The sequence below is a fragment of the Rhinatrema bivittatum genome, chromosome 3 (genome assembly GCF_901001135.1).
Source record: "Rhinatrema bivittatum chromosome 3, aRhiBiv1.1, whole genome shotgun sequence".
In the NCBI taxonomy this organism is placed as follows: domain Eukaryota; kingdom Metazoa; phylum Chordata; class Amphibia; order Gymnophiona; family Rhinatrematidae; genus Rhinatrema; species Rhinatrema bivittatum.
Window position 1 is genome coordinate 179371365 of NC_042617.1, and position 27452 is coordinate 179398816.

General features: G+C 42.1%; 1 protein-coding gene across 10 annotated transcripts in view; it reads left to right on the forward strand.

Annotated features, from left to right (window-relative positions):
- CEP170 (centrosomal protein 170) overlaps nucleotides 1-27452 on the forward strand; it is a 350277-nt gene that overhangs the window by 166749 nt on the left and 156076 nt on the right. For all 10 annotated transcript variants that reach the window (XM_029593969.1, XM_029593972.1, XM_029593975.1 and 7 more), the window contains one exon: nucleotides 20182-20308. In XM_029593969.1, the coding sequence (XP_029449829.1) occupies nucleotides 20182-20308 (127 nt within the window). The remainder of the gene's footprint in view (nucleotides 1-20181; nucleotides 20309-27452) is intronic.

A 27452-nucleotide genomic window follows, 5' to 3' on the forward strand; every position in this document is an offset into this window, starting at 1 on the left:
GGTCACCATCGATGCCACCAGGGCCACTGTCGATGCAGTCGAGGTCTTCATCGATACTATCGAAGCTGCCATGGACACCTCCATCGATGCCCTCGACTAAAGAAAATGCTCCATATTTCGGGTTCTCAACCAGAGCCCCATGCAGTCCTTGGGTGAGAAACAATGCCAGGAGCAGTAGAGGCACGGTGACCGTCCATCACCAGTGCAATCCGTGACAGCGAGGGCATCTTCCTTGGTGCTGGATAATGACCAGTGCGAGCATCGTGGGAATCGTCGTCACCGGCACGGTAACCATCCGTCGCCGACGCCATTCTGGACATCAGTGTCAGCTTCCTCGGTGCTGGAGAATGACCCGGCAGAGCACCAAGGGAAACAGTCTCTGCCATGGTAACCGTCCATTACCGACACCATTCTGGATATCTGTGGCAGTTTCCTCGGTGCTGGAGAATGATGGGGCCGAGCACCGAGGGAAACATTGTCGCTGGCACCGACGTGGTTCCGCGTTCGGTGCCATCACTGATACCGCACCATCATCAATGTCCATTGAGCCAGTTGCGAAGCGGGCCCGGGTACAAGAGTCTCCATGCTCCTCTGTGCCCGAGGCATTCCCCACCAACACCGGTGCCGGGTACTGAGCCACCACAGATTCATGTGGAAGTGCCAGTAACACCTAGCCTGTCTCCCCCTGTAGCTGCGCTACTTTATACCAGCTTCCAAGGAGGAGCTGGACATCCTCGTCCATCAGGCTGTCCTCGATGCCTTCCGAAATCTACTAACACCAGAGCCATCCATATTCACACCGTTGTGGCACCACATCGTTGTGGCACCTACCAACGACATCCTAAGACTTCGACGCCGACTCATCCTTCTGAGCCTCCACGGACCCCTATACCTATCCTCGAAGGGTGATGGGTACTCTAATCCTGCTTCGGCACCGATCCCATCGAGACCTATGTAAAGGACATGTCTGAAATTATCCCTTTCGACCTGGTTACTAAAAAGGACCAGACGTTTTCGGGAGGATCTAGGTAGTAACTTCTTCCAAGAACTATATTGGTGTCACATATTGCGATTTACCAGCTATATTTGACACAACACCAAGGGAACCTCTCTGCCATCCACATGAAATTCGAGCAACATGTGATTGCTTCGAAACTTCCTCCTGTTGCCAGTAACAGGACTCTGTGCTAGATGGTGAACCTGGCTTATGGCCCTTGATTTACGGCCCGAAGTCCAAGATAAACTAACTGATCTGCCATGCACCACAGATAATCTCTTCATGCACAAGGTCCAGCAGACAGTGACTCAATTGCAAGACCACTGCGAGACCCTACGACAGCTCTCTACGTTTCTTTCACAGCAAAGAGGGATGCTAAAAGGACCTTTTACCGCTCACACTGCCATGTGAGACCACCTGATATCCAGATCACACCAACTCTGCCAGTCGGGCAGGCTCCTGGATTTTTCAACCTTGCCAGAGAACAGAACGGGCCATCCAACTGAGGACCAGGGCTTGGGATACCGTTCCCCGGATGCAACAAAGCAGAGGATTTTAATCCCACTATTTCCTACTTTCAAAGAAAACAGGTGACCTCCACCCATCCTGGACCTCCGAAATCTCAACAAATTTCTTCAGAAAGAAAAGTTCAAAATGGTGTCTCTTGGCACCATGCTTTCCTTACTACAACAAGGGGGTTGCCTCTATTCTCTGGGCTTTCTATACGCTTCATAGTGAGTCAACAACATTTTCAATACAAAGTTCTGCCATTCTAACTAGCTTCGACAACTTGTGTATTTCAACAAATGCCTAGCGGTGACTGCCGCTCATCTACAAAGAACAACAGCATTCACGCATTTCCTTACCTGGACGACTGCCTAATAAGGAGTCAATTCAAACAAGGAGCTCTAAATTCTCCGCACAGGTACACCTCAGTTCCATCTCAGCGTACCACCAGGTTTATGCTCAAAATATTTCCTAATTCCCAAGAAGACAGGAGGTCTATGCCTTATCTTAAATCTCAGGAACTTAAGCATTTAAAACAGGAAAAAGTCAAGATGCATTCACTAGCCACAATTCTGCCTGATCTGGAAGTCAACGATTGGCTAACAACTTTATACTTTATACTCATATTCCTATTCATGTTTTTAAATTCCATTTATTTATTTATATTCTGCCTTCCAGCCGCTTCAAAGTGGATTACATTCAGGTAGTTGGTATGTAAATCACAGAAGGTTTCTGTATATCAATCTTGTGTTCTCCCATTTGGTCTGGCAGCAGCTAGAAATTTTCACAAAAATGTCTGGTGATGGTAGCAGCCCATGTAAGTAAAAGAAATATCCTAATGTTTCCTTATTTAGATGATTGGCTCATATCGAGCACTACCTAAAAAGAAGTGGAGACTTTCATCCACTCCAGCCTTTAAACCCCCCCAACCTCTGGAATTTGTCATAAATTATCCAAAGGCAAACCTGACCCCAACACAGCAGATGGACTTCATAGGTGCTTCATTAGATGCATAAGTGAAAAGGTTTTCCTACTACATCAAAGGATAAAAGTCTTAATTCATATAGTTCTCCAACTCTCCAATCAGCCCAAAACACCGGCAAGTTGTTTTATGAGCATATTGGGTCGCATGGCATTGACTGTTCACATCACCTCTTTTTACTCATCTTCACATAAGATGGGCTTAGTGGCATCTAAAAGCCCAGTGGAATCAACAGACACAAGATTAGTCTTTCAAAGACACTTGATCACTTTAACTTGGAAAACATGACCTCACTTCCTTTAGGTCTAGCTTTTCATCCCCCTCACTTTTGTGACTCCAGTTGCCTCCAAGGGGTCTTCTCAAGGTACTTGAATCTCTCCAACTGTTTCACCTATAAGGAGCCTCACAAAGATCAATTTGTAGCACTGTTCAATCATAAGGTTACATCAGAAGATTGTCTAGCAGTGGATGCATTTTCTATTTTATGGTGATTTCTTTATGCATTTCTTCCAATACCACTCATAGCCAAGACAGTTCACAAGCTGAGAAAAAGACTAATAATCTTGATAGTGCCTTTTTGGCCAAGTCAGATATATGGTTTTCTTGGCATCCACTACCCAGATAACTTTAAACCTGCTTTAGGAATTTCCAGACTTAGCCAAATAACTTATTCTGCTTACTCTGGGCATCGGAGCTAACCAACTAAGATATCTGGCTAAGTTAACTCCCACCCAGAAAACCTCCAGTTTATCTGGATAATTTAATCTGGTTAATAGATAAAATATATCCATTGCAGGAACCAGACAGCTTAACTCGAAAGTTGTTCAGAAAATCCCTTTGAACATGGACCTTCATGTAGCTTTTTAGAAATACTCAACTGGCAGAATAAAACTTACCATTCAAACATAGTCGGTTAGGTTTTACAGTTATCTGGGTAATGTTATCCAGTTAACTTTAGGTGAGTATATTCAGCAGGAAGTTTATCCCGCTGAATATCCCTGACAATTTATCCAGCTAATCTTTGCCAGATAAGTTGTCCATTTGCCGCTTTTTTAAAATATTGTCCTCTTTGTTTCTAAGCCTAAGGATGTGCATGCTTTTAGCCACCTTCCTTTCATTCTGCTGGTGCCAGGATGGTATCCCAAGATGATATCTGTTTCTTCTTCAGCCTGAGAGCTGCAGTGTTGAGAGGTAGAGCCCCATGCACACTTACCTCCTGTCACGGACCCTCAGCCTTTTCCCCAGCCCTGACCTCTAGCTGCCACTGTTCCTCTTGACCCCCCACCCCCCCAGCTTCTTCTAGGTAGTGCTTCACAGAGACCTTCCCATCCCACCTTAACTGTTAACTGTTGCTGCTGTTCCTCCTCAACACCTATTCCTTAACTCCAACTACTGCCACGATCCTGCTCCCCTCCCTCAACTATTTCTGCTGCTTTTTCTCAGTTTTGCTGACTTTTTACTGCCACTGCTCCACCACCTTCATTACCTCTCATTTCTAGGTGTTCCTCTGACCCTCTTCCAATCTCATGCTGAATGATTCCCAAACCTGTCCTAGCCAATTGGGTTTTCAGAATATCCAGAATGAAAACTGCATCACTTACATTAGCAGACACTTTAAACAAATATTTATCTCATGCATATTTATTGTGGATGTCCTGAAAACTCAGCCAGATATGGTGGACCAAAGGACAAGTTTGGCAACCACATCTTCTTGGCACTGCCACTGCAGAAAGGCGGAGAGAGCACTTCATTTTCCTTAATAGCTATTAAATCTTTCTTCTGGGCCAGACTCTGAAGCTCGCCCCTTGTACACTCTGGTCCCTTTTTCATACAAGAGGTTTTCTTGATAGAGCCAGAATTTGTTTCCAGAGGGTGTGGTTAGTGCAGTTAGTATAGCTTTGTTTAAAAAAGGATTGGATAAGTTCTTGGAGGAGAAGTCCATTACCTGCTATTAATTGAGTTGACTTAGAAAATAGCCACTGCTATTACTAGCAACGGTAACATGGAATAGATTTAGTTTTTGTGTTCCTGCCAGGTACTTGTAGCCTGGATTCGCCACTGTTGGACCCTTGGTCTGACCCAGTATGGCATGTTCTTATGTTCAAGAGAGAGACATGTACTCCCCACATGTTGGGTAAAATTGATAGCAATTTTACCCAACAACCCTTGCCACCAAAAATACACATTCAAGATGTCAATTCACATGGAAAAACGAAATGGCTCAAAAAGTATTGTACCTGGCCAGATCGTAGCAAAATCACAATTTAGAAAGGTAGATTCTAGGTGAACCAGCAAAGAGATACTTTAATCTTAAAAATAAATTAATACTTCCTCTTTAAAGCCTATAAGACTAATGCAAACAAAAAAAAACCAGCATTAAAATTATGTGCAGAATTTCAGCATATAGTTCATTTTTTTAAAACGAGTGCAGTAAGCTATACTAATACATCCAGATTTAAAAAAAAAAAAAAAAAAAAAAGCACAAAACAGAAAATGTGCACAAAGCAAAGGCTTAGTGCACAGCAAAACTTAATTTATGCACAGAGAACCTGGTTAATGTTCACAAATCATGTTTTTCCTGTATACAGTATGATTTATGTGCACAATGTTTTCAGTGCAGAAAACAATTTTTATGGACATAAATCTTTTTTTTTTTTTTACTCAATGCACAGTTAGACTCTGGAATTTGTTGCCGGAGGATGTCGTTACTGCAGTTAATATAGCTGTGTTTAAAAAAGGATTGGATAAGTTCTTGGAGGAGAAGTCCATTACCTGCTATTAAGTTCACTTAGAGAATAGCCACTGCCATTAGCAACGGTAACATGGAATAGACTTAGTTTTTGGGTTCTTGCCAGGTTCTTATGGCCTGGATTGGCCACTGTTGGAAGCAGGATGCTGGGCTTGATGGACCCTTGGTCTGACCCAGTATGGCATGTTCTTATTTTGGGGTAGATTTTAAAAGGAGAGCGCGCGGCCTACATGTGCGCGCAAGTTATTAAATCAGTGGTCAGCACGAGCAAGGGGGTGCACAGCCGCACTGCCTTCCCACGTTCCCTTCCCCCTAACCTGACCTTCCCACCCCTTTCCCTAACTTCCCCCCCCAAAATGTTTATCTTACCTTTTGCACCTGCCTCCGGGCAATGGCCGCTCTTTCGGAGGCCTCTGTCCCCGCACCTCCCCCTACCACCCCTTTAGTAAAGCCCCGGGACTTGCATGCGCGTAGCCGGGCCTTTTCAAAATAGGCCCGGCGCGCGTAACCCTTTGAAAATCTGGCCCTTTATGTGTAGAAAACATGCTTTTTATGCAAAAAGCAGTATTCCCTGCGCTTAAAAATATCACCCACAGGTCCCCGGCACCAGAACATCTCTGATCTGGTGCTAAGAAAACACAAGTCAAGGCAGCATACCCTCGCATGGAGTTTCCATGCGAAGGCGCTAACTTAAAGGCAAATTATTGTGCACAAAACTCCTTGTTACATTGTTAGTAAAGTTAGCACACTAAAAATGTGCACACAATTGCAGGTTAAACTGTGCGCTCTGCTGAGCACACCTTATTATGGCAGTGGAGTAGCTATTACGTGTAATGCCATTCAATTTATTTCTGTTATTTCCCACAGGCAAATCTCTGTCATTTTATTTGGATCACACTGTAGCAAATAACACTTTTGTTTTTCTGCATTGCTGTTTAATATATTCAGACCATGTTGTCAGTTGCTTGGTAGGGATCTTTAGCTTGGTTTTTATTAAATTAAAGTTCTCATAATTCAGTTTTGTATATATCTGGCATAATTAATAAGAAACAAATTCTTAAAAACTAAATAGGATTCCAAATGACACTGCAAGAATTTGGTTTCTGGAAGAGGAGGTATTATGTATTTGGTCATAATGAGACAAAACTTAATAGTTTGATATCGGTAGCAAGCATAGAATGAAGGCATTGAAAAGAAATCTTTTTTAATTTTCACTCTCAGGCCGATGGCAATAAAGTGTTTCCAGCCTAGTGCGGGGTTTACTAGTGGCTGAACGCGCATTTTGGGCGCACAAGACTAGCACCCAATGCAATAAGGGGATTAGTATGTCCAAAATGCGCACTTCAACAAATGCATACCTTATAGCGGCCACGCAGTGCAGGAAAGCACATCCACAATGCTGGGTGTCCATCACATAATTTAACACCAGCTCCGGAGGTGGAGTAAAGTTAACTGGTAGTCAAAGGCTCATGAGAAACATTAAAAACAAAATATGGTCCTCTGTGTTGCGATAAATGTCCTCCTCCTTAGTATCATCCTGACTCTTAAATTTAATGCTTGATTTGATAAAAAAAAAGCACACTTTTCTTATGACCGCATGGTTTAGACACCTGTAACAATGGGCACCTGATATAATAAACTTCAGCACCTCAGCAAAATTACCAAAAAGAAGCCCAATCAAAACAGACACAATATATTCCTTTGAGCACTACAAACGCACTATTCCACCTTAGCGCACCCTTTTTTATGCTACATTGATTTCCCTCTCATTTAAATACTGCATCAGCCTCTCTGTTTTTCTTTGATTTACTCTTTTTGTTACTTAGTCTGTTTTCTGAGTTATTCAGAAAAATATCCATGTATATTCCTTGCCAAAACATATATAGAAAAAATGGATTAATTAGCTGTAAAACTTGCAAGAAGTGATGCCAATTGTTAAAGACTTAAGAACATAAGACTTGCCATGCTGGGTCAGACCAAAGGTCCATCAAGTCCAGTATTCTTTTTCCACCAGTGGCCAATCCAGGTCACAAGGGATAAATAGGTTCCATGTTGCTTATCCCAGGGATAAACAGTTGATTTCTGCAACTCCACCTTAATAATGATTTATGGACTTTTCCTCCAGGAACTTTTCCAAACCTTTTTTAAGTGCAGCTACACTAATAGCTTTTACCATATTCTCTGGCAATGAATTCCAGAGCTCACTAATGTTTTGAATAAAAAAATATTTTCTCTGATTAGTTTTAAATGTATCACCTAGTAATTTCATTGTGTGTCCCCTAGTCTTTGTACTCTTTGAAAGAGTAAACAACTGATTGTTTACTCATTCTACTCCACTTATTTTATAGACCTCTATCATAGCTCCCCTCAGCCATCTCTTCACCAAGCTGAAAAGACCTAACCTTAGTCTTTCCTCATAGGGGAAGCATTTCATCCCCTTTATCATTTTGGTTGCCTTTCTCTATACCATTTCTAATTTTGCTATATCTTTTTTGAGATGATATGACCAGAACTGCCCACAATACTCAAGATGAGGTCGCACCATGGAGCGATACAGAAGCATTATGTTTCTCTGTTTTATTCTCCATTCCTTTCCTAATAATTCTTAGCGTTCTATTTACTTTCTTGGCTACTGTTGCTGCACACTGAGCAGATTTCAGTGAATTATGAATGATAATGCCTAGATCCTTATCCTGAATGGTGATTCCTAATGTGGAACCTTGTATTGTGTAGCTATAATTTGGATTACTCTTCCCTAAGTGCATCATTTTGCACTTGTCCACATTAATTTTCATTTGCTATTTGCATGCCCAGTCTCCCAGTTTTGCAAGGTCTTCTTGCAATTTCTCACAATCCTCTTGTGATTTAACAACTTTGAATAATTTTGTGCCATCCGCAAATTTGATCACCTTACTCGTTTTTCCCATTTCCAGGCTGTTTATAAATATATTAGAATTTTAATTTCATAGCAAAACAAAAAATGAGAAATTTTAAGAACCGACCACCAGAGGTCAGTATAACACAAGAAATAATTTTTAGAATGTATTTAGAACTGTAGTTTTTAAAGTAATGAAATAAGTATATAGTGTGTGATAATGTTTCTACCACAATTTATTACTATATATTTAGCATAGAAGTTGGTAATTTGTTAGACATTTTATGAATGCGAGGGGTCAATCCAATAAATACATTGAACTTTTTATGCAGTAGATTGACAGAAAGCCTTTTTGTTTTATGAAAGCATTTTATACTCATATAGCTCTACTTATTACAAGCTGGATTGATGTGCGGTTCCATTTTTATTTTGTACACGCTTTAGTAAACAGCACCTCAAAAAGAACTACTGAGAGGATAGATGGGATGGCAAGATTAGTGGGTTTTATAGTAAGTGTGCAAACATCCTTACAGGGGTACAGAGATTCAATATGTGTTTTGAAATTTTGATTGGATTTTTCTCTGTACGGATCTCACTGGACAAAATGCAAGACAAGTTTAAAAGAACTGCCATAAACTCTGCCTGTACATTGTAGAAGTCAATAGGATCATACCTGTTCCATCAAAAGAAATAGGTTTTCTACTTTCAAGTTGTCAGCAAGAATATGTATTGTTTAATGTCGACAGATATATTGTATTGTTCTAGTACTAGCCTACAGAGATGTTGATGTTAACTTTTTTTTTCTAATGTGGATATCTCAATGAATATTTACAGTATTCAGGAACCAGTGTGAAGAAAAGTTTCAGTAGACTTGCATTATGAAGCTGAGCATGGCATCAGTGTTAAATTGGCTCTGAACTGTATAACCATGCAAGACAACTCTTAGCATCTCATGAGTGAATTACTCCAGTTGTGAATGCCCAGCATCATGTTGATGTACTTGGGGGAGTGGGGCACAATAACACTAGTATAGGCTGGTGCAAATAGAGATGAATTGGGCACAGGTTAGAGTGCCAGTTTGTGGCGGAACCTCCCCCTGTAGTGTTTGTAGGAAGGTGCTGTGTATGACATTGCTTGTTCTTTGCAAGGGCTATTGCTGTCTTAAATTACTGTTACCCTTTTTGACAAAGCTGCATTGCACCATTATGCCCTGGTACTCCAATGCCACCACTATTAGTAGTCTGTGTGCATTTCTTATTTAATATGGAAATTAAAGGCTGCATACAGGGCTCAAGAAAATACTGACCTACAAGCTACATTGAGTGACAGTTCTTGAGGATATCTCTCTGTAGGCAAACCCTCTTGTGGCCAATGTAAAATGTTTGACTAGAGTTCATTTTAGTCTTTTATCTTGCCTTTTCTTTTTCTTATAACAATTCATCCTTCCATATCATGATCTTATTGCTGTCAAAAATGGCAAATCATTTAGCAGGTTCTGAACAGGAATGATATGGCTCAGTAGCAATATTGCAACTGCGTAGACGTTAGACACTCATTTGTTTGTAAGCAAAGTAAAATAGATATCAAGGGTGATTTTATGTATATACAACTTATAAGCAACTTTTAGAGGTGTGTGTAAGACAGCACATATATGCTTAAGTCAGTGGATCTAAGGCTATATTTTATAAACTGTGTGGTGGCAGTTGCATAGTTTATAAAATACTGCACATTTTTGCCCCAGAAGGATAATCACATGTTGATACATACACATCTATCTATTTATTTATTTATCAGGTTTTATATACTGTCATTAAGAAATATTCCATCACAATAATTTACAAAATACTTAAAATTCAAAAATAATAATTGTTGCTCCAGGAGGTGAACCCTTGGCCTAGTACAGGATTGGTAGGCTCCCTGGTCAGACCCAGAGAGCGCCTGCCACCAGGAAGCGGAGCATAAGAGGAGACAGAGGCTATCTGGAGCTTCGCCACTAGCAACCTGAGCTACCCCCAGGTTGAGCCCTTGGGTACCCAGGCCGCCTGGTCTTAGGTGGGCCTCACAGAATCTCCTTAATAGGAAGTTTAGGTGTATGCCCACCACGATCAAGGGTGCATGGTTGATATTCAGGCCAGCAGTCCGGGGTGCCTGAGAAGGCCAGAAGAGAGTCTCTGAATGTATTGCAAGGATCAAGGCCAGATTCAAGGAAGCATGGTCAGCCAATGCGAAGGTCAGAGCCAGTAATCAGTCTGTGGATAGTCAGGCAAGCAGGGGTCAAATACCAGGAGTCAGTCCGTGGGTAGTCAGCCAAAGCAGAGGTCAGGTTCCAGGAGACAGTCAGATGTGGTCGAGTTCAGGCAGAGGCCAGTTCCAGGCAGCAGGCAGACGTGGTCGGTAATCAGGCAGAAGGTCAGGTCAGGCGGCGATTAGAGTAGTCAGAATTCCAGGCAAAGGTCGAAAACCAGGCACAAGTTCGTAGAGAGCAACAGACAGACGAGCAGGGGTAGCAACTAAGCCCAAGGAAGGGAGAAGTTGCTAAGGTGACTCCTGAGTGCCAGGAGTCTTCTTATATACTGATCTGGGGCTGATGTCATGTAGGAGAGCCGGCAGTCCTTTCGCACCGCGGGCCCTTTAAGAGGAGGGCAGGAGCGCTCACACAAGCTTAAGGCCCTGCCCCGGGAGAATCAACGGCAGCGTCTCTGCTGCAAAGGAAAGGCCTGCAGAGGAAGAGCCGGCCGGAGGCACCTGGAGCAGGGCTAGCCTCCGAAATGCCTCCCCCGTCCTACCCTGGAGCAGGGCTAGCTCCGGGACGGCGCGGGGGGAGAGGTAAGATGGGCTGGTCGCGGGTCCTGCGACTGGCCGTCTCAACAGTACCCCCTCCTCAAGGGCCCCCTTTGGAGGGTTCGAGAAGACTGGATGCACCTCAAGTTGGGGTTCCTGTATATGTGGAAAGTGATCCTGACTGGAGTACTGAGTTACTTCCCTTTCAGAGTGGTCCGGAGGGATGCCTGGAGTTCTTGGTAATACTGAAGGAGCTATGGAGACTCATCTCTTCTGTTCCTCCAAATGTAGCTTAGTATGCAGATTCAGGACTTCCTCTTCCTTATAAGTCAGGAGAGACACAAAGCAATTCATGGCCTGCTTGTGCCCCCTATCGAGCGTCTCAATCTCAGTCGTCTTTTGTGTCAGTTGCTCTTTCAGATAGTGAAGACTGTTCCCAAGATGGATCTCTGAAGGAAGGAGGGTCGTGTTTGAGTCTCCTGGGATCTCTTTTCAGGAAGGAGAGGATTGGGAAGAACAGTTGCTACGGTTAGGGTCTGAGGTGGAGCCACCGTTTTCAAACAGGAATCTGAGCATTGTGGACCCTAAAGAAGAGAACGGCCGGTGGTCCAATCAAGGTATGGTTGATGTCTCTGCAAACAAGGCAAACCCAGGATTACCGGGCTCACTGCTGTAGGTAGAACATGAAGAGAGATTTAGCTCCGAGTGATCTTCAGAGTAATGGGTTGAGTGGCCTGAGATATCACCCCGGGGAGGACGTCCCCGTGGACCGAAGAGAGAGCCAGAGGCAGCGTTATCGGGCATGTGCGAATCTGATATTGATCTATGAGATCTTGTCGAATAAAGTTTGCTCCTGCGCCGGAGGTCCACTAGGACCTAAGTAGAGAAACTGATGAAAGGTATCTCTACTGAAGCAGGCAGCAGGAATAATGGTGAAGTCATGGTAAGACCAAGAGGGGTTGTTTCAGGAGTCTCTTGTCATGAGGTCATGCTCCTCCGAGGACACTGCGGTAAGATATGGCCTGAATTCCCAGAGGCCGAGCTGACGGCAACAAGATCTTTCTTCTTCTGGGAGACTGGTATAGCCCAGCTGAATGGGTTCTTCAGTGGGAGCCCTGGAAAGCAGGGGGTGATCATCGGAAGGGAGTGAGTCCCTAGGATGGCTTTTTGGGTTGACACGGCTCTCCCGGGAACATTCCTGGAGATGTCGATCGATCCTCCCTGTTAGGTCAATAAGACCTTCGAGGGAAGTGGGAAGTTCGCGTGCCGCTAGTTCATCTTTTATTCTGGGGGCTAAGCCTTCCAAGAATATTGCATGCAGGCTGTTCCCCTGCCAATTTAGTTCTGTAGCCAGGGTGCGGAATTCTATTGGGTAGGCAAGAGGAACGGAAACCGTGGCGCAGCTGGAGAAAATCCGATCCCTTAGTCGGAAGCCTGCCTGGCTCCTCAAAGACTTGCTTGAAGGCGTCTTCGAATTGTGGAAGATTGGTCAGCATGGGATCCGAGCGCTCCCACAAAGGGGAGGCCCACGCCAGTGCCTTGCTGTCCAAAAGAGACAAAATAAAAGTCATCTTCACCAGATCGGTCGGGAATTGTATCGCATGAAGAGTAAAATGCAAATGGCATTTGTTCAGGAACCCTCGACCCCCTTGGGGTCCCCTGAGTAGCGAGGTGGAACTGGCATGGAAATGACTGCCCGTTCACCATCGAGGTTTGGTGCAAGGGCCGGTGTGGGGGGTTCTGAAGTGGGTAATGGGATGTTTAACCGGCTTAGAAAATCTTGCCAAACCGCAAGGCGATTCATATCCGATACCACCTGGTACAATGTAGACTGGAGCTTCTGGATGACCCCAGGGTAGGAATCCAGTTGAGTGTGGAGATGTTCCAGGGAGGAAGACAGGGTTTCGTGGCATCGTTGTTGTTCCTGAATTTTAGAAGCCAGGCCAGGAATGGCCTACAGAGCGGAAGACTCCGCCAAGTCCATGGCCTTAGCAACCTGTTGCAACAGGAGGTGGACCCTTGGCCTAATGCAGGATTGATAGGCTCCCTGGTCAGACCCAGAGAGTGCCTGCCACCAGGAGGCGGAGCACAAGAGGAGACAGAGGCTATCTGGAGCTTCGCCACTAGCAACCCGAGGTACCCCCGGATTGAGCCCTTGGGTACCCAGGCTGCCTGGTCTTAGGTGGGCCTCACAGGATCTCCTTAATAGGAAGTTCAGGGGTGTGCCCACCACGATCAAGGGTGCACGATTGATATTCAGTCCAGCAGTCCGGGGTGCCTGAGAAGGCCAGAAGAGAGTCTCTGAATATATTGCAAGGATCAAGGCCAGATTCAAGGAAGCGTGGTCAGCCAATGCGAAGGTCAGAGCCAGTAATCAGTCCGTGGATAGTCAGCCAAACCAGAGGTCAGGTGTTCCAGGAGACAGTCAGATGTGGTCGAGTTCAGGCAGAGGCCATTTCCAGGCAGCAGGCAGTTGTGGTCGGTAATCAGTCAGAAGGTAAGGTCAGGCGGCGATCAGAGTAATCTGCGTTCCAGGCAAAGGTCAAAAACCAGGCACAAGTTCGTAGAGAGCAGCAGACAGATGAGCCAGGGAAGTAACTAAGCCCAAGGAAGGGAGAAGTTGCTAAGGTGACTTCTGAGTGCCACGAATCGCCTTATATACTGATCTGGGACTGACGACATGTAGAAGAGCCGGAAGTCTATTTGCACTGTGAGCCCTTTAAGAGGAGGGCAGGAGCGTGCGTACACGCGCCTAAGGTCCTACTCCAGGAGAATCGACAGAGATGTCTCTGCTGTAAAGGAAAGGCCTGCAGAGGAAGAGCCGGCCGGAGGCGCCTGGAGGCCCTCTGAAACGCCTCCCCCGTCCTGCCCCGGAGCAGGGGTAGAGGTAAGATGGGCTGGTCGCGGGTCCTGCGACTGGCTGTCGCAACAAATAATAAAAGAATAAATAAATACATATTATCAATAACAGTATTTCATAAAATTCAGAAATATTAGAAATTTGAAATATAAAAGATTTTTTAAAAATCATAAAAATAATTGAAATACAATGGTAAGACAGTTAAAAACTAAATGAAATAAAAACAAAATAAAATAAGATTAATATCAGCTCAACTGTTCTGGTCTTACCGGATTGTTCATGCTCAATGTATGCCTTATGATATAACCAAGTTTTGATGAACTTTTTTAATTCTTTCATATTTTGTTGAAGTCTTAGCTGTTCTGGTAACTCATTCCAGATTTTGGGTCCTGCTACTGAAATTGCTCTGTTTCTAACTTGCGTTAAGTGTGCTGTTTGCACCGTGGGAATAGTAAGCAGGCCCTTGTTATTCGATCACAGATTTCTTTGTGGTGTATGTAGTCTAATTGTGGCATTGAGCCTGTGATAGAGTACATGACAGCCTCAGATTGCCTTAAGGGACCAGCTCCAGCTATCTGGCCAGTCCACCTTAAGACAGAGAGGAAGGGTATCCTCGGGTGGGGGCGTTTCCCTGAGGTAAGGGATATAAAGGTGAGGCCCTGAGAGAGAGAAGAAGGCCCCAGGAAGAAGAAATAAGCTGTAATTAAGTGCTGTGTCTATTTTGAAAGTTTTCTTTTGCTTGTCAGTCTGCTGAGGTAAGCAGCCATTTTCTTCTGTTCTGTTACATAAATCTGTAAATAAACTGATGAAAAGCAGACCAAACTCCAGCTTGGTCTGTTCTCCGGCCTACCCCAGTCCCAGACCGCTCCAAGGGCATCACAGAGCCATTCTGTTGCTTCTCCATATAAAATTTTGTGAATGATGCATAGAGCTTTATACTCTATGCGTTGTTTTATAGGTAACCAGTGTAATTTGATTAATATGGGCGTAATGTGATCATATTTTCTTGTGTTTGAGAGGACCCTTGCTGCCGCATTCTGAAAAACTTGCAGGGGACGAATAGTGGTTTGAGGAAGCCCTAAGAGTAAGGCATTGCAATAATCGATATTAGAAAATAAGGATTGGAGTACTCTTCTGAAATTATATTAGTCTAGCAGAGGTTTTAATCACTTTAGTGTGTGCAATTTGTTATATCCATCTTTCAGTTTATTAACAATATGATTCTTCAATGTTAACTCAGAATCAATGATCACTCCTAAATCTCGAGCACTATTATATACTTGAAGCTTGGTTATATTATCTTCCAGACTGATATTTAAAGATTCAATGTGTCCAGCTCTCCTGTCTAGTAATATAATCTGTTTTTTCCATGTTTAACATTAATTTCATGTTAGTTACTAGTTTCTTGATCAAAGATAAATACATCACTGTTAGTTTGAGTGTAGCTTCGATTGACGAGTTTATCGAGATTAGAATTTGTGTGTCATCAGCGTATATATAGTGGGTTAGCCCAAGACCACTTAAGAAATGACATATTGGGATCATATAGACATTAAATAATATAGCTGATAAAGATAATCCTTGAGGAACCCCGGTATTTAATTCGATTTTTTCAGACATTTTTAATTTTAACTTGAAAATGACGATTTTCTATGTAAGATGAAAACTATTTTATTGTATTATTATTAGCCCTATTTCCGTTAATGTATTTAAGGGAATGGAGTGATCCACCGGGTCAAAAGCTGCTTACAGTCTAACAAAATAAGTAGGAAGCTTTGGCTATTGTCAAAGCCTGTAAGTATAGAATCAGTTAGAGCAAGCAAAAGGGTTTCTGTACTATGGTGCTTTCTGAAACCATGTTGCGAGGGGAACAAAATATTATTTATTTCTAAATGTTTTGTTAATTGAATTTGGACTACTTTCTCAATCATTTTGGCGAGAAAAGATAGATTGGAGATTGGACGATAGTTAATAGGAAGGTTTGGATTAAGCGAAGGTTTCTTTAATATAGGTTTGATGATAGCAGTTTTAAGTATTTGAGGGAAATGGCCTTCCTGTAGTGACACATTTATAATTGTTGATATTGTTGTTGAGATTAGATGAGCTGTGGCTTTGAGAGCAATGACTGGAATATTATCTAGAGGGTGTGTTACGGGATTCATGTTTTTAATCAGTTTTTTGACTTCAGATGGGGAGAACTCATCAAATATTTCCCATTTGGGATATTCTTTCATGCTTAATTTAATTGATTCTTTTCAGATTCAATTCTGATTAGTAAGTCTTTTATCTTGTTTTTGAAAAAATTTGCCAGATCAGAACATTTAAATTCAGAAGAAGCACAGTTAACCTCATTTGGATCTTTTATAAGTTTCTGTACTGTAGAAAAAGAGTCTTAGGATTAAGTAGAAAATTCTGAGTTTTCCTAGTGAAAATATTTTTTTTTGGTATTAATGAGTTTTTTTGATATAATAGTTTTTTCTCCATTCCTTTTCCTTTTTTCTTAGGCGTTTTTTGGCTTCTCTGATTACATTGGTGTACCAAGGTTTATGATTTTTATTAGTTTTGTTAATTGTGATTGTTTTCTGAGGAGTTAGTTTATCTGCTATATTATCGGCAAACCGTAACCAGGAGTTGGTGACATTCTCAATTTCTAGAAGTTGAAGATTAGTTATATTTTGTTCAATTTATTTTTCGAGTTCGTTAATCATGATTGGAGGCCGCAGTGTAAAGGAGTCCGGAGAATCAGGTTTTGTTACTAAGTCCTTTTTTAGTACCAGGTTAGCTTGGATTAAAAAATGACCTGACCATGGTACTTTAGTACATTCTACTGTGGGGTTGGAATCGAGTTTAAAATTAATAGACATAAGAGTGTGACCTGCTTTATGGGTAGAACCAGTTGTGATTAGTTCAAATCCTAAGGCATATAATGAGTCAATGAGAGTGTTACATGCAGTCGATCTGGGGTAATGTCTATGTGAAGGTTAAAGTCACCTAATATAATTGCTGGTTTATCTAATTTTAATTCATTGGCTAATAACTCTAATTTTGGCAAATAACTCTGTATATTGTGTCACACAGACTCTCACTCACAAACATCTCTTGCATGCTTTCTCACACACATAAACACTGGCTCCCACTTTTAATTGCTGTCTCTGTTACACATACACACGGCTCTCACTTTCATATGCTGTCTCTCTCACACACACATACACATGCTCTCAATCTTACATATGCTGGTCTCACACACAAGCTCTTGCACGATCTCTCTCATATGCTGTCTTTCTCACACACGCATTGGCTCCCACTCTCTCATGCTGTCTTTCTCACACACATACACAGCTCACTTTCACATGCTTTCTCTCATACATACACACCATCTCCCACATGCTATCTCTCACACACTTATGGCTCTCAATTTCACATGCTGTCTCTCATACATACACTTCAGCTCTCTCCCACATGCTGTCTCACTCACACACACACACACACAGCATCTCACTCTCGCATGCTGTCTTTCACACACAGTCTTTCAACTCTGTCAGGCTAAGAGAGAATTTAAAAACAAGTTGGCCGTAGAGGCAGAAACTCACAGTAAAAACTTTTAAAAATAGATCCGAAGCAGAAGGCCTGCAAGGGAGTCAGTTGGATCGTTAGTTGATCAAGGGGTTAAAGGGGCACTTAAAGAAGATAAGGCCATCGTGGAAAGATTAAACAAATTCTTTGCTTTGGTGTTTACTGAAGAGGATGTTGGAGAGATACCCGTTCTGGAGAAGGTTTTCATGGGTAATGATTCAGATGGACTGAACCAAATCACGGGTAAACCTAGAAGATGTGGTAGGCCTGATTGACAAACTGAAGAATTGTAAATCACCTGGACTAGATGGTATATACCCCAGGGTTCTGATGGAATTCAAAAATGAAATTTCAGATCTGTTAATTAAAATTTGTAACCTATCATTAAAATCATCCATTGTACGTGAAGACTGGAGGGTGACCATTGTAACCCCAATATTTAAAAATGGCTCCAGGGGCGATCTGGGAAACTAGAGACCAGTTAGCCTGGCTTCAGTGCCAGGAAAAATAGTGGAAAGTGTTCTAAAGATCAAAATCACAAAACATATAGAAAGACATGGTTTAATGGAACAGAGTCAGCATGGCTTTACCCAAGGCAAGTCTTGCCTCACAAATCTGCTTCACTTTTTTGAAGGGGTTAATAAACCTATAGATAAAAATGAACCGGTAGATGTAGTGTATTTGGATTTTCAGAAGGCATTTGACAAAGTTTCTCATGAGAGGCTTCTAAGAAAAGTAAAAAGTCAGGAGATAGGTGGCAATGTCCTTTTTTGGATTACAAACTGGTTAAAAAACAGGAAACAGAGAGTAGGATTAAATGGACAATTTTCTCAGTGGAGGGGAGTGGGCAGTGGAGTGCCTCAGGGATGTGTACTGGGACTCATGCTTTTCAACATATTTATAAATGATCTGGAAATGAATACAAGTGAGGATATCAGATTTGCAGATGATACAAAATTATTCAGAGTAGTTAAATCACAAGCAAATTGTGATAAATTGTAGGAGGACCTTGTGAGACTGGAAAATTGGGTATCCAAAAGGCAGATGAAATTTAATGTGGATAAGTGCAAGGTGATACATTTAGGGAAAAATAACCCATGCTTTAGTTACACGATGTTAGGTTCCATATTAGGAGCTACCACCCAGGAAAGAGATCTAGGCGTCATAGTGGATAACAACATTGAAATCATATGTTCAATGTGCTGCGGCAGTCAAAAAAGCAAACAGAATTTTGGGAATTATTAGAAAGGGAATGGTGAATAAAACGGAAAATGTCATAATGCCTCTGTATCGCTCCATGGTGAGACCGCATCTTGAATACTGTTTACAATTCTGGTCGCCGCAGCTCAAAAAGGATATAGTTGCGATGGAGAAGGTACAGAGAAGGGCAACCAAAATGATAAAGGGAATGGAACAGCTCCCCTATGAGGAAAGACTAAAGAGGCTAAGACTTTTCAGCTTGGAGAAGAGACGGCTGAGGGGGAATATGATAGAGGTTTTTAAAATTATGAGAGGTCTAGAATGGGTAAATGTGAATCTGTTATTTACTCTTTCAGATAATAGAAGGACTAGGGGGCACTCCATGAAGTTAGCATGTGGCACATTTAAAAATAATCGGAGAAAGTTCTTTTTCACTCAACACACAATTAAGCTCTGGAATTTGTTGCCAGGGTATGTAGTTAGTGTTGTAGCTGGGTTTAAAAAAGGTTTGCATAAGTTTTTGGAGGAGAAGTCCATTACCTGCTATTAATCAAGTTGACTTAGAAAATAGCCACTGCTATTACTAGCATCAGTAGCATGGGATAAACTAAGTTTTTGGGTACTTGCCAGGTACTTGTAGCCTGGCTTGGTCACTGCTGGGCTTGAAGGACCCTTGTTCTGACCCAGTATGGCAATTTCTTATGTTCTTATGTTCTTATGTTCTCTCTGGCCTCCTCTTCTTGGGCTGCCGCGAAATGGGTTCTACAGTGCCCCTGCCACAGACACTGCTCCTTTTCTGCACATGGACCAGTGCTTCTCCATCTTCCTGCCCGTGCCGCTCTGGCAGCTTTTATTTTCCAGGCCACATGGGCAGGAAGGAGGAGGGGCACCTGGAGTTTTGGGGTCTCTTCTTTTCTTCTTGCTGTGATAGGATAGGCTTGACTTTGGCCCTGCCAATCTCCTGCTGGCTTTGGGCCATGGTGGGATGGGCTCTACCACTGCCCCGCCAGACTCCTCACTTTGGGATGGGGTGGGATGAGCTCCACCACAGCCCTGCAAGTCTCTTCACTTTGGGCCTTGGTAAGATGGGCTCCACCATGGCGCCAACATTTTTTCTGTGCAGGAGAGTAAACGTTGGGTGTGTGTCTGTGAAAATATTTTTGCGCAGCCATGCACACACTGCTTAGAGTGAACAGGTCTTCCAATATTCTGAAAATTCACTTACTACAACCAAGTGCTAAATATGTCTGTATAGCCCCAATTTCATGCCCAAGATCTCTGTATACTCCTTGATAAATGACCCCTTAGTCTTTAAGGGCTCCTTTCTCAAGAGATGTTCTCAGCTCTCATATGGTAAAATAAATAGTAGATAAAGCTATCAGCTGCAATTTGACTTTTCCGTACAATCGTGATGGTATGAATACGAGGCTGAAAAAATAAATTTGCTCTAGGCCTGACTAATTGATGAGGCTTTTCCAGTCTTTGTTAGTTGTAGCAAACACAGTTTTTTGAATTTGGCTCTGGGTGAATGGGACTTTAAATGTTTGACTTAAAAACAATTACATTTTGAATATTGTGATATAGTTGTGTGTTCTGTGCATGTGTGCTTATTAGCTATTGTAATATTGACAATTATGTTCTTTATTTTTCCTCTTAGGAGGGTGCTGCTGCACCTGGAAGCAAACGCTGGGTGTCCCAATGGGCTAGTTTAGCTGCTAACCATACAATGTATGACCAGGGTGAGACACGACTGGAATCATCTGCACTGGCTCCTCTAGAAAATGGTACTAGTAATCAACTTTGCTGTAATTGCTATGTTTCCTATTGTCATCTGATTGAATTATCACTTTTCTATTACCATATTTAACATAACATTATCAAAGAAATGTTATCATTTGATATTGATAGTTACCAACTGACGGAATACCTAATAATAATTGAAAAAATTGATCTGAAGTTTAAAATCACTTATTTGCCATTATGAATTTTTCCTTTTCTGTATCTCTATGTCTGAATCAATTAGGACTTAATATTCTCAGAGAATATTGCCCTTAAAATCATTATATTGTGATTGAGAAAAATTTCTTAGATTTAACTTTCTGACCCTTAAAAAATTGTCTTGAAAGATTTATATTTGTCCTTTATCATATGCAAATTGTCATTTTTTAAACAATGAGCAAATTTGTAAAAGTGAAAGATAAGATGTAGATTAGAAGTAGATTTAATTTAGTTAGCATTATTTACTAAGGAACCATCATTCTAGAGATCAAGAGCAAGCAAGGGACTATATTTTGAAGGTTTTTCATCGACAAGCAGGCATGTTTTAGCCATTATAGATGGGTACTGCCATCCAATGGACCCAGTTCTCAGTAAGGTGTCCCTGAGAAAGACTATTAAACAAAAAACAAAAACCCTAAAACCTTTCCTGTTCAAAAAAAGCATTCCCAAACCTAAATAATGGATTACCCCCAACATGTCCCTCCTCGGAGAGTGCTACTTAGCCGACTACTAACCTCTCTACTGGCCTCCTATCTCTTTAGAATGCACTCCGCTGGTCTTATATGTTACTCCCCCCATTTTGTCCCATTCTCTCTCTCAAATTATTTTTCTAAATTTTGTGGCCTAGTACCTCTTTTCTGCCTTGTTGCTTAAACATTTTTCACTTCTGCCTCAGCAGCCTCTTCTGCAGAACTTTTAAATTCTAAACAAAATAATAAGAGAGAAAAAGATGATGTCAAAATCAGAAAAGGCCAAGGCACCAGCAGTAAGTAGGTTTAAGGCCTACATCTGTTGGTGTCTTATGTCCATCACAAATGCCCACTCTCTCTGCTATTTATGTTTGTGCTTGGATCACAACTCATCAAACTACTACAGCTGTCATCACGTCCCCCAGGGCGTAGCAGTACCATGGTTGGAAGTTGGACCTTTGGAAGGCACCGATAGGTAAGAGTACTAAACTGCAGTGCAAGGTTGAGCAGCAACCTTTCAACTAAGAGCAAAGAAACTTAGGGCTCCCAGTGCAAGGAACTGAGGCAAGAAACTCCACCTGCTTGTCCCCACAAGTATGGGAAGGCTCCCTTCACCTCCAGTGCCAGTATTGGAAGTAAATCTTCACTATAAGATAGTGGATTCTCCTCTTGTATAGGAGACCCAACACCAATCAGAAGGTGAAGAAGTAGGTTCATTTTGGTCTGAGTTCTTTCCAGAAGTTTCTCCTTTGGACCAGCATACTAATTCATTTAAAAACATTTATTGCCTGCTCTTCCTATGTTCAGAGCGGTGTACAATATGAACATGCACAATCAAATGAACAGGAGAGAACATGGCATTATATAATTCTTCAGAAAGGGGCAGGAGTAACATAATTCATCAGAATGGGGGGAGTAACATATAAGACCAGCAGAGTGCATTCTATAGAGATAGGGGGCCAGTAGAGAGGTTAGTATTCGACTAAGTAGCATTCTCCGAGGAGGGACATGTTGGGGGTAATCCATTATTTAGGTTTGGGTATGCTTTTTTGAACAGGAAAGGTTTTAGGGGTTTGTTTGTTTTTTTAATAGTCTTTCTCAGAGACACCTTACTTCCTTTGGTAGGTTCTCCTTAAGAGTGGACCTGCAGAGAAGGCATGTTTTGTGGTTTCCTCGAATTGGGACATCTAATAGCATTAGGTTAGAAGATCTGAGTGGTAGGGAGGGAGTGTAGATTTATTATTATTATTATTATTTATCCCTGGGAAGTGTAAATTGTGAATCATGAGAGGTCTAGAATGGGTAGATGTGAATCGGTTATTTAGTTTTTCAGATAATAGAAAGACTAGGGGGCACTCCATGAAGTTAGCATGTGGCACATTTAAAACTAATCGGAGAAAGTTCTTCTTCACTCAACGCACAATAAAACTCTGGAATTTGTTGCCAGAGGATGTGGTTAGTGTAGTTAGTATAGCTGTGTTTAAAAAAGGATTGGATAAGTTCTTGGAGGAGAAGTCCATTACCTGCTATTATTTAAGTTGATTTAGAAAATAGCCACTGCTATTACTAGCAACGGTAACATGTAATAGACTTAGTTTTTGGGTACTTGCCAGGTTCTTATGGCCTGGATTGGCCACTGTTGGAAACATGATGCTGGGCTTGATGGACCCTTGGTCTGACCCAGTATGGCATGTTCTTATGGCGAGCTTGAATTGTAAACGGTAAGAAATTGGGAGCCAATGTAGTGATCTGAGTACAGGAGAGATATGTTTGTACATGGGAGTGCTAGTAAGGAGCCTTGCTGCCAAGTTTTGTATGATCTGCAGTGGACGGGTCATGTATAAAGGTAGACCTGTTAGGAGGGAGTTGCAGTAGTCCATACCAGAGAATATTAGAGATTGACGGACAGTCCTGAAATTGGAGAGTTCATGAAGGGGCTTAAGATGACAGAGTAAACGTAGTTGTAGAAGGAGGAGTTTGTAGAAGGAGTTTGTAATAGGTCTTATATGGTTGCGCATAGAGAGAAAGGAGTCAGTTGTGACTCCCAGATTACGTATATTTTGGGAGAAGGTGATGGAGCGGGAATCAAAAGAGAATTTGTTGGGTGTATTATCGACAGGACAGCGTGATAAAATGATGATTGCCATTTTGGATGGTTGTAAGACAGTGGGTGAGGAAAGATTCTGTAAGAGCCCCTGTTTCTTTCAGAGGATAAAAGAATTGAATATCATCGGCATGGATTTTATAGTGACCTCCAAAGTCAGCAAGGGTGTGGCATAACAGAGTTAGGTAAAAGTTAAATAAGGCAGCAGAGAGAGCAGATCCTTGAGGTACCCCAGAGCTCAGAGGCATCTCGGAGGAAGTAAAAGAGTTGATTTGGACTTGTTGAGTCCTGTTGTTGAGGTATGAAGTGAACCAGGCCAACACAGAGCCAGTTATACCAATAGATCGCAGTCTTGAAAGTAGGATGGAATGATTAACAGTGACAAATGCAACAGATATGTCAAGTAGACATAGAAGGAATGTTGCACCTTGATCAAAATCCTGTCTCACCATGTCAAAGCTGGAGAGCAGCAGTAATTCGGTGATGTGGTGCTTCCTGAACGCGAACTGATATTGGTTGAGGATATTATTAGAGTCAATAAAGTTGCAGAGTTGGTTAAGAACTGCTGTTTGTAATCCTTTGGCTATGAAAGATAAAGAGGAGATCAGGCAGTAATTGGAGATGATGGTAGGATCATCTGAATGCTTTTTAATTATGGGCTGGACTGAAGTTTGTTTTAGTAGGCCAGGCCACATCAAATGGGCGGACAGTACTTTGGTGTGACCCCTCTAGTCAGAAAACATCCAGAGCTTTGGGATTTTAACAATTTTTATGTATTTATTTTATTTAGAAACTTTTATATACCGGTATTAGTGGGGACATCATACCGGTTCACATAATAACTGAAAGCTTGGAAAATACATTTCAACAAGGAGAATGTAACTGGGCGGGGGTAAACCAAAAGGCAGTAGGAAGGATAGAGAAAACAAGAAGGTCATAACCAGAGAAAACAACTTACAAATTTACAATGAATGTCTCCTTATTATAAGGAGAGGGCGGTCACCTGAATGGGGGAGGGGACTACGGAGTGGAAGTGGAAGAGCTATTCTGTGTAGGCATGGTTGAACAGGAGAGTTTTTAGTTTCTTTTTGAATTTAATTGCACAAGGTTCAAGGCGCATGTGGACAGGTAGGGAATTCCAGAGAGCCGGACCGGCAATGGAGATGGCTCGGTCGCGGGTGGAGGCGAGATGAGCCATTTTTAGGGATTGGACATGTAGGGTGCCTTTGTTGGTAGATCTGGTGGCTCGGGTGGACAGGGGGGCAGTGAAAGGGAGGTCGAGCCAGTTGGAGTTGTGGGTGTGTATGGACTTGTGTATTATGATCAGAGTTTTGTAGTGTATGCGGGACAGGATGGGGAGCCAATGTAGGTCCTTGAGGATGGGGGTAATATGGTCGTGTTTGCGTGTGTTAGTAATGAGTCTTGCAAAGTACTAGCTGCACCCCTGAAACTTCCTTTTGAACCTCTGTAGTCAGTGGATTTTGAAGTTTGTCACTTGGAACGTTGTGTTCCTTATAGCCATCACTTTGGCTCTGAGTGAGTGAATTGCAGTTTCTTGTTGCCTACTGTCATTATATATATATATATATATATATATATATATATATATCTCTCTCTCTCTCTCTCTCTCTCTCTCTCTCTCTCTCTCTCTCTCTCTCTCTCTCTATATATATATATATATATATATATATATATATATATATATATATATATATATATATAATTAATACATTTTTTTACAATAGTTCCTTCCAAAGGTGATGTCTTCATTCCACATCAAACCAACTATTATGCTGCCAACTTTCTTTCTGGGACCACATGTACAGAGAGGAGAAAGGGCTCTTCACTCCTGCACTGTAAGAGAGCCCTAGTATGTTGTTTGAGGGAGTCTGCCTCATGGTCAAGCTTCTCAACTGTTTTTTTTTTCCTTTAACCCCAATAGATTGGCAAGTGATCTTTTTCCAGTTAACTAGTAGATTGTATCATGCTTTATTATGCACTGGCTGGCTTACAGATTAGACTCAATCAAAGCTCAAGTGAGATCCATGGTGACTTCAGTAGCTCATCTCAGGGCCACTTCCGTTGAAGATATTTACAGTGATGTTACTTGGCAATCTGTGCACACCTTTACATGCCACTACTATCTGGACAACTTGTCCTGAGGTTGGGTTCCATATTAGGTGCTACAACCCAAGAAAGAGATCTAGGTGTCATAGTGGATAACACATTGAAATCGTCGGTTCAGTGTGCTGCGGCAGTCAAAAAAGCAAACAGAATGTTGGGAATTATTAGAAAAGGAATGATGAATAAAACGGAAAATGTCATAATGCCTCTGTATCGCTCCATGGTGAGACCGCACCTTGAATACTGTGTACAATTCTGGTCGCCGCATCTCAAAAAACCCCAATAGATTGGCAAGTGATCTTTGTCCAGTTAACTAGTAGATTGTATCATGCTTTATTATGCACTGGCTGGCTTACAGATTAGACTCAATCAAAGCTCAAGTGAGATCCATGGTGACTTCAGTAGCTCATCTTAGGGCCCCTTCCGTTGAAGATATTTACAGTGATGCTACTTGGCAATCTGTGCACACCTTTACATGCCACTACTATCTGGACAACTTGTCCTGAGGTGACAGTAACTGATGGCAAACAGTTCTGCACAACCTGCTCTTCTAATAGTCCACTCTCCACTTAGTGTGGCCAGTTGACTTTAAATAAGTATTTCCACAATGCCGTCCTCAACTTGGGACTCCCCATGCATAATGGCTAATTCATGCTTTCCGGTCGGTGGATGAAGCAAGTTTGCTTACTTGTATACAGGAGTCTCCATAAACAGGATGAATTAGCCATTCTTAATACCTAACTGCCTCCCTGAAGAGTCAATTGCCTCACTAAAGTTTAAACTCTGGAGAAGCTCCTGAGGCAGCATGTGCGCGCAGGAACATCTGTGCATCCCCACTAAAGCTTTAATGAGTTTTCAGAGCTAAGTCTGTGTCAGAGCCATCAGATGACATCATCCACGTGTAATGGCATACTCATCCTGCTATGTATAGATAACCTTTATTACAAGTCAGCAGACTTGCTTTTCTTTCATTTTGTGATTCTTGAGAAAATTCTTACTGTTCAGATTGTTCCATAAGGTATTACAGTGTTTACTTTTTTGTTTCCAAGCTTAATATTTTTAGTTTTGATGGTGCTGCCAGTCACATAACTAATATCTGCAGTAGTAATTTTATTGGGATCCAAAAGTATTTAAAATCATGAAACGCACAATTAAACTCTGGAATTTGTTGCCAGAGAATGTGGTTCGTGCAGTTAGTATAGCTGTGTTTAAAAAAGGATTGGATAAGTTCTTGGAGGAGAAGTCCATTACCTGCTATTAAGTTCACTTAGAGAATAGCCACTGCCATTAGCAATGGTTACATGGAATAGACTTAGTTTTTGGGTACTTGCCAGGTTCTTATGGCCTGGATTGGCCACTGTTGGAAACAGGATGCTGGGCTTGATGGACCCTTGGTCTGACCCAGTATGGCATTTTCTTATGTTCTTATGTTCTTATGGTTTTATTACTGGATAACAGTGGATGCCACTGCTTCTTGGGTGAATAAAACAAAGTGGAGTTTAGTGCCACAAGACATCAAAGCATTACTAAATGCCATAGATGGATACAATACCTTGGAGTATATTACTGCTTAAATATATTATTTAATTCCTTAAACTTACTGATCACCCATTTGTGATCCTGAGTGATATACAATAAATTACATATCAGTGTAAGATCACAGCAGAAAGGTTTATTCTCACAGGACAAGCAGGATGGTTGTCCTCACAAATGGGTGACATCGAGGATGGAGCCCACCACGGAAAACTTCTGTCAAAGTTTAAACAGAACTTTGACTGGCCCCTACTGGGCATGCCCAGCAAGGCACTGACCCTGCAGCCAGCAGGGGTCTCCCTTCAGTCTTCTTTTTTCCGCGCAGCAGTTGCCACGCGGTGAAAGGAGCTCCCTTACCACGTTCCTGACAGGAATTCGGTACTTTTCTTTCCGAAGAAAATTTGCCCCTCAGGGGTCTCCCTTCGACAAATTTTTGTCACCTTCGTGGAAACCGGTAAGTTTTTTGCCTTTTTCCTCGACTACCGTCGAATTTGGCCCTCGAGGCCTGTTGGCACTTACCGAGCCCGCGACTAAATTTGGCCTTAAGCCATGGCAACGGGGTTCCGTCGATGTCCGGATTGTACCCGGACTATGTCAATCACAGACCCCCATAGGGTTTGTGTTTTGTGTTTGGGTAGTGAGCATGATGTCCTGACTTGCACCAAATGTGCCCTAATGACACCTAAGGGTCGCAAGGCC